This window comes from Moschus berezovskii, chromosome 11 (assembly GCF_049115385.1).
Source record: "Moschus berezovskii isolate FMDL1 chromosome 11, NW_MosBer_1.0, whole genome shotgun sequence".
NCBI classification, from domain to species: Eukaryota; Metazoa; Chordata; class Mammalia; order Artiodactyla; family Moschidae; genus Moschus; species Moschus berezovskii.
Genome location: NC_142470.1, coordinates 35370395 through 35384083, shown reverse-complemented (window position 1 = coordinate 35384083; position 13689 = coordinate 35370395). Strand labels below are relative to the sequence as shown.

The 13689-nt window shown below is 40.0% G+C and overlaps 1 protein-coding gene across 2 annotated transcripts in view; it reads right to left on the bottom strand.

The window, feature by feature from the left end:
• Nucleotides 1-13689, bottom strand: part of BABAM2 (BRISC and BRCA1 A complex member 2) — a 413168-nt gene that overhangs the window by 186891 nt on the left and 212588 nt on the right. For both annotated transcript variants that reach the window (XM_055399169.2, XM_055399167.2), the window contains one exon: nt 2189-2298. In XM_055399169.2, coding sequence (XP_055255144.1) covers nt 2189-2298 — 110 coding nt within the window. The remainder of the gene's footprint in view (nt 1-2188; nt 2299-13689) is intronic.

Below are 13689 nucleotides of genomic sequence, written 5' to 3'. Positions count from 1 at the left end.
CCAGTGAGTCAACTCTTTGCATGAGGTGGCCAAAGTACTGGAGTTTCAGCTTTAGCATCAGTCCTTCCAATGAACACCCAGGATTGATCAATAATAATAACATTACTAGTTCCAAATTGCTATAGTGACAGGCATTGCAATTATAACGCTTTATGAACAGTATTTAAGATAATCCTCAAAACAAAACTATGAAAAAGGTATGATTACCTCTATTTTACAGATGAGGCAACAAATTCACATATGTTAACTATTTTGCCAGTTGGTAAGTGACAGAATTCACTTTAAATCACATTTGCTTGACTCCAGAACCCTTGCCTGTTACCACTTCACTGTATTATTTCCAATACCCTTTGGCCTCTTACTGCTATGGTTCAGTATTTTCAATTAAAAATTAAAAGATTCATTGAGTGACTGCTACTTTAAGATCCTGTTCCAGGTATTGTCAGAGGTATATAAATAGATGAGAGAATGCCTGTGGGTTATTAATGCTCATAATCTTCCATGTTTGAGTATAAAGAGCCATGTATTTTATCAGTGTGTAAGATGGTATGTCCATGATTCATGAATTAAGAGCAACTAAGGAGAGGAGGGGTGAAAAGAGCTTGGTATATGAAAGTGGATGGTGACCACATCTCAGACAGAAATCAGCCAACCCTGACTAGATGATTTACAGAGAATTTTAATAATACATTTCAAGCAGAGTCTGTAAAAACTCTCTCTGATGAAAAATCTGTCCTGTCAGAAGTTCCCAACCAAATCTGCTTACAATCCGTTTTCAATGAACCTCAACTTCCTTTGAAGTAGAATAAGCTACTAAAGCATTTTAGCCAACAATAAGCACATTGTGAGGTTAGTGCTTATAAGATTCATTACTGATGAACAAAGTTACTGAGTTAAAACACAAACGTAATATCAAATTACTGATACCACATAGTCTGAATGTTGTGTAAAGTGATACAGAACTATTTCAATGCAAAAAAAAATTCAAACATGTCACCTTTTTAAGCTACCTGCTTCTAATATTCCCTTCACTAACTTCTGAATAAGTTAATACTGTCAGGATACTGGCTACATTTTTACAAACAATGAGAAGAGTTATGAATACACAAGAAACTCAGTAGGATGCTGTTCAGCAGTTCTTTTTAAGGTAACCACACATGTTGTTGTTTAGTCGCTAAGTCAGGTCTGGCTCTTGTGATACCATTGACTATAGCATGCCAGGCTCCTCCGTCCATGGGATTTTCCAAGCAAGAATACTGGAGCAGGCTGCCATTCCTTTCTCCACGGAAGCTTCCTGACCCATGGATCGAACCTAGGTCTCCTGCCTTGCAGACAGATTCTTTACCAACTCAGCCACCAGGGAAGCCCTAGGGGACATCAGTTCAGTTCAGATGCTCAGTCGTGTCCGACTCTTTGCAACCCCACGGACTGCCAGGGGACATAGGGCTAACCTATTAGTCTGGCAAGCAGGGCACCATCCTCAGAGCTGCTATCTGGAGGGGAGGCAGACAGGTTAACCCGCATGCATTAACTATTAGGGTACACTCTGCTAGGGATGCAGGGGAGTGCTTCAGGAGCTCATACGAGCAGCACCAGCCACAGAGTTGGGATTCCCAGTCCCCAGCGGCCTCTGTCCTGCCGTCTGGAATGCTCTCCCCTGGCTGAAAGATCTGCCCCCACCACGTCTGCATGGTTCCCTCTCTCCACTAGTCAGTTCACGCGTGCCAAGTAGCTCCAGTTGTACCTGTCTCTGCAACCCTATGAACTGCAGCCCACCAGGCTTCTCTGTCCACGGGATTCTCCAGGCAAGAATACTGGAGTGGGTTGTCATTCCCTTCTCCTGGGGATCTTCCCAACCCTACTTGGCAGGCGGATTCTTTACCACTGAGCCATCAGGGGAAGCCCAACTACACATACCCAGGGACATTTGTAAGGAGTCACAATTTTGGACCCAGGCACAGGATTCACATCACAAACTGCACAGCTAAGTTCTATCCAAAGATCACTATGGCAAATGCTGTCTGCATTTAATCTGGAATCTAAATGCTGAATACAATTCATTTTAAGAAAACAAAAGTCAATAAAGAGAAACCATTTTAAGAATTTAAGACTGGCAAAAGAAGTAGCATCACATCTCATTAACAAGAAGAATCATCAGGCTACATAAAATTATGACACTGATACTTACTGTTCAATTCGGGGTGACAAGTACAGCTTAGGGTACACCTGAGTGGCTTCAGTGTCCTCAAAACTGACAGAAAGGAGGGCCACATCTTCTCCTGGGTCTTCATTCACATCCTTAAACAATTAGTGGAAAACACAATGTCATTAGTACTTGCTCTCATAACATTTTTCTGGTGACCAGCTTACTGTCTGCCAGCAATGAGGCCAGAAGTGTCGGTTACCTGGATTCAAGTTTCGAGACTCCATATATGCTTTGCCACATATCTGCTGCTGCGGCTGCTGAGTCACTTTAGTCGTGTCCGACTCTGCGTGACCCCATAGACGGAAGCCCACCAGGCTCCCCCGTCCCTGGGATTCTCCAGGCAAGAACACTGGAGTGGATTGCCATTTCCTTCTCCAATGTATGAAAGTGAAAAGTGAAAGTGACCCTTAGTGACCCCACGGACTGCAGCCCACCAGGCTCCTCCATCCATGGGATTTTCTAGGCAAGAGTACTGGAGTGGCTTGCCATTGTCTTCTCCGTGCCACATATCTAGTCACTCTTTAATAGTGACAGCTTTCAAACATTTTGATCAAACTCCACCATAGTAATAAAAAGATCCCCACCAATCTTTCAGTTGTTCCCATATTCCAAGAAGGGAAAAGTGAATCTGATGTTAATAAAGGATTAGGCAAAAACATAGTTAGGTTACAGTAAACATGATGCTAACAAGATAGATAATGTCTTATATTTTATATAATACATACAAATGGCTTAAAATTTACTTTTCCTAGGAAGAAGATGCATTATAAACATGATTTTTATCACCAGACAACAACAAAATCTTAAAATACCCTAGGAATTTTATTATATCTATCTTGACAATATACTGTAAGTTATTTAAATAGTAAACATTGCCAAGAAACATATTACTATGAAGTGTGCCACTGTACATGCAAATGGCAGGGTGTTACATATCTGCTTAAGCAAAATGATCATGGATGATTCATATGTGAACCACAAGACATATGTATTTTAGAAGTCTAGTTATAAGAATATTATAAGACAAAAACAAAGAAACATTGAGAGGTTGAACTGATAATGATAGAGCTAAACTTACTGTAATTTATAATTAAAAAATAAGAATAGCAACAATTGAATGTCATAATCAACTCAAGCCAACACTGTGATATACTAAATTGTCCTGAATTAAAACTGTGGGACTTACCACTATGTGAATGTACGTTACAATCACTGCCAAGCACTGAGTATTTGGCAGACTTCTGAAGCAAATACCAAATTAGAATAAATTCTCATAGCATGGTGATTTCAATTTGAGAACAGAAAATTTTAATAACCCTTAACAATTTATTTCTGGTTGTTAAGTGGCTACAGATGCTTCCCTGTTGGCTCAGGCAGTAAAGAATCCGCCTGCAATGTGGGAGACCCAGGTTCAATCAGGAAGATCCCCTGAAGAAGGGAAAGGCAACCCACTCCAGTATTCTTGCCTGGAGAATCCCATGGATGGAGAATGGTGGACTATAGTCCATGGGGTCGCAAAAAGTCAGACATGACTGAGCAACTCTCACACTCAGTTCAGTTCAGTTCGGTCGCTCAGTCGTGTCTGACTCTTTGCGACCCCATGAATCACAGCACACCAGGCCTCCCTGTCCATCACCAACTCCTGGAGTTCACTCAAACTCACCTCCATCGAGTCGGTGATGCCATCCAGCCATCTCATTCTCTGTCGTCCCCTTCTCCTCCCACCCCCAATCCCTCCCAGCATCAGAGTCTTTTCCAGTGAGTCAACTCGTCGCATGAGGTGGCCAAAGTATTGGAGTTTCAGCTTTAGCATCAGTCCTTCCAATGAACACCAAGGATTGATCTCCTTTAGAATGGACTGGTTGGATCTCCTTGCAGTCCAAGAGACTCTCAAGAGTTTTCTCCAGCACCACAGTTCAAAAGCGTCAATTCTTTGGCGATCAGCTTTCTTCACAGTCCAACTCTCACATCCATACATGACCACGGGAAAAACCATAGCCTTGACTAGACGGACCTTGGTTGGCAAAGTAATGTCTCTGCTTTTTAATATACTATCTAGGTTGGTCAAAACTTTCCACACATACAAATGTCTCCAAGTCAAATACAAGTTTTTAAGAAACTTAACAGAATTGCACATTTTTCATACTAAGGCACTGCTAAGAGCCAACCCACATTTCTAAATCATATCACAAGTTCTCAGCAGACATCCTAGGAGGGTCCCAACCCAGACTTTAAGAATCACTGCCTGTGATACTTGGGAATCTCAGATGTGATGTCCTTCCTTTGGTCTAAAACAGGCCTCAGCCCAGCTTCTCCTGCATCTTTGGAAGCTGCTCCTTACACTCACTTGCTGACCTCTAGCATCTTTGGTCTCCGTGCTCTGCCTTCTACCGTGCCTTCTACAGGATGCACAACTGTGGCAAGTATACACAGGGACAAGGACTGGAAATCTCTCCCATCTTAAAATATAAATATTTTAAAAGAAAGAAAAGAAATCATGCTGGTCTCTTAGTTCCCTGCGTTCTCTCTGATATCTCTCCTCCTCCACTGCACAGACTGCTGCTGAAAGACTGGTCCATACTCCCTGCCTCACTCCCTCCCCTCTCCTTAATCTCCCCTTAGCCCACTCCAGTAGCCTTCTGACCCTACTTCCTACCAGGGCAGCCACTAAAGACAACAAATGCCTCTCGGTCCCCATCTTACTTGATCTCTAAACAGTATTTGACATGGAATTTTCTCTCCTCTGAAAATATTCCTTCTTGCTTCTAAGAAACTATATGTTCCCAGTCTTCTCTTGTCTCTTTGGCCACTTCCCCCTTTCTTTTCTTCCTCTCTTTTTTAACTTCGCGATTGTTTATTCATTTTACATTACAAAATTCAGGCTTGTTGTAATAAGTCAAACGATACAGAAGTTTTTGTTGTTGTTGTCTTAAAAAGGCATTTCCATCCTTGCTTTTCAAGGTAACCAACAGTAACTGTGTATGTGGCCTTAAACAGCTTTTTCTATGATCATAAAAACATACACACACTTGCATATAAATAACTCTTTAACTGTGTGTTCTGTTTTCCCTAATAAGAGTCCTATTATACACAGGACTCTACCACTGCTTTCTAAATAGTCACATAATATTTCACATCATGGATTTATTTTGTATTTAACCATTCCCCTAGCAACAGATATTCAGGTTGCTTGTAGTTCTAACTTCACAGTGCTGCAGTAAGTATCTTTGGATAAACACCCTTTAGTAGTGGGACTTCTATTTCTTGGGAGAGAACTAAAACTCAGCTTGCTGGGTCAAAGGCTATAAACATTTTACATTTTAATAGATTGTTTTTCTAAAAATTCACATTTGGGCCCATGAGTTTGCATCAGTATGAGAAAGAGCCTCTTTCCATTCATCCTGAGTAACGGGATGATACTGGCTGTTTCTCTTTCATTTGACATTGGCAATCTGATAGCTGAAAAACTACCTCAATTTAGATTCAATGAATGAAGTTGGGCAATTTTTTTTTACTTGTTTATAGATTATTTACATTTCTCCTATAAACTTTCCCATCAAATCTTTTGCCCGTTTTGCTTAAAGGTTTTTGGACTTTTTTGTTGTTGTTGTTATTGTTTATTAGATTTACTAACCCTTGTCTATCCTATGTATTATAAATATTTTCTCTTTTTGGCTTCGGACTTTGTCTGGGGGCTCTTCTGACATCAGAAGAAAATTGAGAATTCTATAGGGTTAAATCTGGCTAGTAACTCAGAGGTTGTTTAATCATTTTCCTAGTTTTTCATCTAACACTGTTACAATTTTATTTTTACATGTAGTTTGCAATGCATGTATATCTGGACTATATCTTTATGTGGGATGACAGAGGAAGTATGTATAAGGAAAAAGTAGTACAGTACCTGGAACATAGAAACCACTCAATGTCTGCTGAATGGATAAATCAATAAACAATTTAATGTTAATTCCTAACCTTTTTCCTCCACACCTAGTGATTTTATAAAAGTTGCTGTCACCAGTGATGTCTGGAAACTAAGTACTGGTTCCTGGCTCCTCTCCTCTCCCCTACCTCCCCTCCCCAGTAAACCAAAGTCCCCAGAACTAGTGGTTTTAAAAGGAAAGCCAAGATTGGGAGTCTGAGTTTATCTATCACTTTTTATTCTTTTATAGATGAGAAAGAATCCAACTTTGTATGTACTTTTCTGTAAAGTAAGGATGGAAAATTTTTAAAATACTTATAGCCTCAGCAAATAGAAACTATGTAATTATATGATTCTAAAACTCATAAAACATCTAAAATTAAGGGTGAAGCTAAGCTTGAAAAAATTCACATTCAGGGAGACAAATTCATTTTATAATCTAAGTGCAAAAGTAGTTCCCTTTGGAGTTAGGGTAGTCACCTTCAGAGAGACAATAAAAAAAGAACTAACATTGAACTGACTTTCAGATACCTTTGCCCAACAACTGAGTTAACTGTTAAAGGTCTCTGACTACAAGTCACAGAACTCTGTTAAAATTTAAAAAAACACTGAGAAAAATGGGGGCCACTAAAAATCCTTTTAATTAACAGCTTCATTCCATATGCATATGAATAGCTTATAATTATTTCCCTTTCCTGCTTTTGAACTTTGCATTTCACTATTATTTAAGCAAAGAACAGAAATGCTCAGAGACAGTCCTCCAAACGACTGGAATGACCCTGGTTTATATAATCAACATTTATTAGCTGGCATCCTGCAAAAAGTACATGAAACAATAGTCTGAGTATGAAAATAGCTGTTTCTAGGAGTTCCTTTTATGAACTTCTTTAATATGATTTATTCCCCTTGGTGTGGCACATGAGTTTCCCCCGAGTAGGTATTTGATTTCTAATGGATACGTAAGTTTGACTTTGAGAGCTTAAATAAGCCCAAAGAGTTCCAAAAATACAAATCTACACAGTGCTGCTTCCAGTTTCTGCAGCTCTAACAGGCTTGTACATGTGTTCCTTCCCATCTGGGAAATTATAAAAGAAGCTCTTGTACTATGGTTCTTAGAAGCTAACATTACAGATGATTATTGTAACCACTAATGGCAGCATTTGGAAAACAGGGGGTGGTAACAGTGTAGTAGGGGAAATTTTTAAATGTACAAGTATACATTTTCAGGGCTTCCTATCTGTGCCATTTGAAACTGCAGCAGACTAAAATGGGGTGGGGGGCAATGCCGAATCTGCTAAAGCTGAAACAAAAATACTGCCTCACACCTTTATAAAAGCATGTCAGGCACTGATATGCATATGGCGAGGCAATCATGGCTGTGATGTTTTGCTGAGAATTATCAGTGGATTTGGCATGGCACTTGGTTATAGCAGAAAGGGCTTCCTGTGGCTTGCAGTGAATAGTCACTAGATGGTGAGTTCCTTGAAGGCTGGGAGCTTTTCCTGTTCATTTTTGTATCCCCAGTGTCTGGAACATAGTAAATATATAGCAAATTGGTTGAAAACAAAACTGAATTAGCACAGGAATGACTATAAGAGAGAGTAAATGGCGGAGTGAGACAGAAAATGCTTTCTGTTACAAAGATTCCCAATATTTATCTCTTCTGTGCCTTAAATCCACAACTAGTTCAGATTTTATCAAAGAAAACTCAAACCTGAACCATACATAAGCAAAGGATATACTGACCAATAAAAGTTAACACTCTGCTTAGGTTATAATGGTTTATTTATACACCTTTTCTCCATTGGGGCTCACTGCAATATCAAAAGGGTATAAAAGAGACAATAATTAGCCTTGGAAATGAAAGTAGACACAAGTACAATTTATCATTATGTTGTACCTTTTTGATATGCTAATTTTCCAAATGAGGAAAGCAGCCATTAAACAAGCCCCTATATGTTGATCCTATATGTAGGATCAAACCATCAACTAACTAGTTGCTGATAGAAAATATTAGCTGGACAATATATATTACAAACCACATGTCACATAGGAAGACTGTAAAAAAAAACTGCATTTCTCAATTCAAGAAGTTTTACAACAAAACTATAACCATTACTAGTAAAACAAGTTTGTGGACATAAAGACTATAAAGAAGCTATGATCCTGTCTGTCAAAAACAGAGTAATAACTATTTTGAGTTATATTTAAAATTATATTAAATAAGACTCAGGATTAATCATGATTCCTAGGGTGACTAAAAACTACGTCTGAGTAAGCACCTCATTAAGTATGAGTTTTTTAAAAGATATAAGCAAATTAAAAATTTCCAAAACAGAACCTTATTTTAAAATATACTAAATGAGGTTTGTACTCTAGAGGTCCTAGAATTTTGACAGTATAGATTTGTCATCAGATTACATAAATTTAGGTTTTTCCAAGTCAAGTTTTTCAAGTGAGAGAATGAGACTCTCATGATGCTACCATTCATTTAACAAGCATGGAACAAAGTAAGTAAAATATATAATATGTTACAAATACTATGGAGGAAAATTAAAGCTGGAGAAAAGGATAAAGAGTGAGGAGGGAACAGAAGTTTCAAGAGTGGTCAAGACAGCTTATGCAGACTCATCAGTGGCCTCTCATTACTTGAGACAGGAGATTTAAAATAACATGTCCTCTAGATTCACTGTTATATATCAGTATAAGCAGCCCCAGTTAAACTTTGAATTGGATTCTACTAGAAGGAAATGGCAGCCCACTCCATTGTTCTTGACTGGAGAATCCCAGGGACGGGAGCCTGGTGGGCTGCCGTCTATGGGGTCGCACAGAGTCGGACACGACTGAAGCGACTTAGCAGCAGCAGCAGCAGCAGCAGCAGCATTAAGTCCGGAGAAGGCAATGGCAAGCCACTCCAGTACTCTTGCCTAGAAAATCCCATGGATGGAGGAGCCTGGTAGGCTGCACTCCGTGGGGTCGCTGAGGGTCAGACACGACTGAGTGACTTCACTTTCACTTTTCACTTTCACACATTGGAGAAGGAAATGGCAGCCCGCTCCAGTGTTCTTGCCTGGAGAATCCCAGGGACAGGGGAGCCTGGTGGGCTTCCGTCTATGGGGTCACACAGAGTCAGACATGACTGAAGTGACTTAGCAGCAGCAGCAGCAGCATTAAGTCATGACAACAAGGGACTTCTCCAGTGGTCCAGGGGTTAAGATTCCATCTTGCAATGAAAAGAGTACAGGTTCAATCTCTGGTCAGGGAACTAAGATCCCACATGCTCCAGGGCAACTGAGCCAGAGGGTCGCAACTAGAGAGTCTATGAACCTCAACTAGAGAGTTGGTGCAGAACAATAAAAGATCCTGCATGATGGAAGGAAGATTCTGTCTGCCACAACTAAGATGCAATGCAGTCAAAAAAAAGGCATTAAGCAAAAGAAATATTGTCACCTAGCTTATTTAACTTATATGCAGAGTACATCATGCAAAATGCTGGGCTGGATGAAACACAAGCTGGAATCAAGATTGACAGGAGAAAAATCAATAACCTCAGATATGCTGATGACACCACCCTTATGGCAAAAAGCAAAGAGCAACTAAAAAGGCTCTTGATGAAGGTGTACGAGGAGAGTGAAAAAGGTGGCTTAAAACTCAACATTCAAAAAACTAAGATCATGGCATCTGGTCCCATTCACTTCATGGCAAATAGATGGCAAAACAATGGAAACAGCAACAGACTTGATTTTTCTGGGCTCCAAAATCACTGCAGATGGTGACTGTAGCCATGAAATTAAAAGACATTTGCTCCTTGGAAGAAAAGCTATGACAAACCTAGACAGCATATTAAAAAGCAGAGACATTACTTTACCGTCAAAGGTCCATATAGTTAAAACTACGGTTTTTCCAGTAGTCATGTATGGATGTGACAGTTTGGACCATAAAGAAGATTGAGAGCTGAAAAACTGATGCTTTTGAAATGCAGTGCTGGAGAAGACTATTGAGAGTCCCTTGGACTGCAAGGATATCAAACCAGTCCATCCTAAAGGAAATCAATCCTGAATATTCATTGGAAGGACTGATGCTGAGGCTGAAGCTCCAATACTTTGGTCACCTGATGCAAAGAGCTGACTCACTGGAAAAGACCCTGATGCTGGGAAAGACTGAAGGCAGGAGGAGAAGGGGACGACAGAGGACAAGATGGTTGGATGGTATCATTGACTCAATGGACATGAGTTTGAGCAAGCTCCAGGGGACAGTGAAGGACAGGGAAGCCTGGCGTGCTGCAGTCCATGGGGTTGCAAAGAGTCGGACATGACTGAGCGACTGAACAACAGCAAAAGAAATATGGAAGAATAAGAAAAACGATGTACCTAAGGGAAGACCTTGGTCTCACTGCTAAGAAGTCTCTGTCCAATAATGACACTACTCATTTTGGAAATCAGGTCATTTTCTCTTCATCAAAGTGCTTGGAAATATACAAGTGCAAGGAAAGGCAGGTCAGTCAGAAAGCAAAATGGATACAAGAGTAAGGAATCAATGGGCGCCATACTGGGCCCTTTGGCCTGCTAGTTGGGTCCCGGCTCTGGGCCCCTCTGTTCCATGCAGCAGGGCCTGCAGCACTGGGGTTGGGATTCTGAAAGCCTAGTTACAGCTTATCTCACCACATACTGAGTTCTTGGCTAATAGTCACTTCAATATATTGATATATCGTGTGAAGACAGCATTTAAGAGAGTTACTTCGGATCTGGTTTCACCAAATGAAAATGAGAATAAAACGATTCTCTCTGCTTAGTCCAGAGAAACTGGGCTACTTCTCATGTGTTTCCCTGACTAACGCTTTTGCACTTGCCATTCCCCTTATAAAAAGGCATTTTCTCAGGACTTCCCTGGCCCAGTGGTTAAGACTCCACACTTCCAATGCAGAGGGCACAGGTTCAATCTCTGGGTGAGGAACTAAGACCCCACATGCCATGCCATGCAGCCAAAAGGAAAAAAAAAAAGAGTTCTTTCTCTTGTGATGGTTGAGAAGGGCAGAATAGGTGAAGAGGATAGAGAGGTACAAAACTCCAGTTATAAAATAAGTCAGTCATAGGGATATAATACATAGAATAAGGAATATGGTCAATAATATTGTAATAACTTAGTGTGAGGACAGTTGGTTACTAGTCTGATTGTGGTGATCATTTCTTAATGTATGCATTTGTCAAATCACTATGCAGTACACCTGATGCTAACATAATATTGTATCTCAACTATATTTCAATCAAAAAATAAAGTATAATTTAAAAATGCTCTTTCTCTCCTTTTCTTAATTGGTGTGATTTTAATTGAACTCTGTAAATTCACTTGCTTCATTAAGATTCCTTTCAACTGCATGTGATCTATGTCTACTCTTGGCAGTTTTTACATGTTGCCTTATGAATTCCTCATTCTATTTAAGCAGTGTATAGTTTATATTCCAAATAGACTGTGAATTTCTTCAGGGCAGGGTAAAGGTCTACTTCCTATTATGTCTAATAACCACTTTGCTTAGTGCTATATGCATTCTCTCATATAATCACCATGACAACCTTATAAGGTAGGTACCATTATTACACATTTGCAGATGGAGAAACTGAGGCTGAAAGTGATTAAACGGTGAAAACGCATTTTGAAGTCATATATGTTAACCCAGAACCCAGACTCTTAGCCACAATGCTATACCCACTGGCATGCTGTTGGGCACAAAGAAGAGAGTATCAGCGCTCAGAGAAAAAAGTAAAAAACATGGAAACCCACATGCAGAAAAGGTAGCAGAGATCTACTGTACATGTACTCATCCTCCATTTAGTGTCGAAATCCTGTATGCTTCAACCAACTATGAGAAACTTAAGGAACCACTCCCTATTCCCTTTTTATCCCAAGAAGACTATCCTGACTGCATCAATGGGTATTCAAAGCAAATTGAAAAGAATAAACGCTTTATGTATTTTAATGTTCACTTTTAGAAACTGTGGAGCAAGAAATTTAAAATTCTAAGAGTACAAAGACTAAAAGCTATAAAGATCACCGTGCCAAACAAAATGTATTTATTTGACATCTTTACACAGACTCATCGAAGGAAGAAGGATAGCTTCTCTGAGAACACCAATGAGGGCTGTGGAGTTCTAAGACATAATATCAATCTTCCTTCAATTGTATGTATGATTAGGCACATTCTATGATTAACTAGGGCTTCCCTGGCTCACACAGTAAAGAATCTGCCTGCAATGTGGGAGACCTGGGTTCGATCCCTGAGTTGGGAAGATCCCCTGGAGGAGGGCATGGCAACTCCCTCCAGTATTCTTGCCTGGAGAATCCCCATGGACAGAGGAGCCTGACCAGATACCGTCCATGGCGTCACAAAGAGTTAGACATCGCTGAGCGACTAAACATAGCACAGCACAGCACATGATTAACTAACTACACTCTGTGGAAATAAGAAGAGCTGATCATCAGGTCAGGAAAGGATAACTGCCATATTCTTGAAACAGCAGCTCTAAGAGGGGGAGTCAGAGACACCAGGATGGAGCTGTTGTCACCCACCCGTGTTTTCTAAAAGTGACATCTTGAGTTCATTACTATGAGATATCATGATATAGTATGGGGCTAGCGTTTTTCTAATTTATATCTTGCTTATTATTTTCATAAACAGAAACCATTTCACTGCCCTCATTTATGCAGGAATCTGCCTGTGAAGCTGTACTCACCCCTAATATGTTGGTTATAGCTTCTGTTTATAAAACTAAATTGAAACACATGTTATACAAATAACTTTGGGGGAAAAAAGAATTCCTGGCTCTTTCAAAATAATCACAATCAAGATTTCACTGGTCAACTACTGTTTCAACAGTTGTTATACCTAACAGACATAGTCTTGAGAACACCAATCTTCTGACTAAACGGTGTGTGAAATGGAGCCTTTTCTCTAGAAAGCTGGAGGCTGGGTGGATAGGAGGGCAGGTGGGGAGTTGCAAAACAGCCAGGGTCCTCATTAGAAGCACAGAATATTTCCTGGCTTCCACTACTTTCTCTCTTCACCAATGTTTTTAGAGAAAGAACCTGGAGTGTGGGGTTTCCCCTATTACTCTAGCAATGTGTTCTTAATGAGTCTGATAAGAAGCTAAGCTTATTTATATAAACATCAGTTTCTGCAACTGTTTTACAAATTGTACCAAACCACATCCTCAGACATCTGAGTTGTGATTTTACGCACACCTACTGATACAAACCTTGTGCCAGACTGTTCTCCAGGAGTCCAACAAAACAAGTTAAAACAATAGTGAGTTTTCTTTAAGCACATATGGAACAAATATGAACACCATTTACCACATCCTCAGTATGTCTCCAAAACTTAACGAAAAGGTAGATAAAGCTTTTACATAGGAGTTCATACAGCTCTTTGTAAAGGATAGAAAACACAGATTTGAAATGAAAGCTGATACAGTGGACATCTGTGATACTACTTGGCTGACACCTTCTCTTCTCCTGGGAAGCCCCTTTCTCTTCTAGTCCCCACGCCTAGACCCCAATCCTTACAGTACCT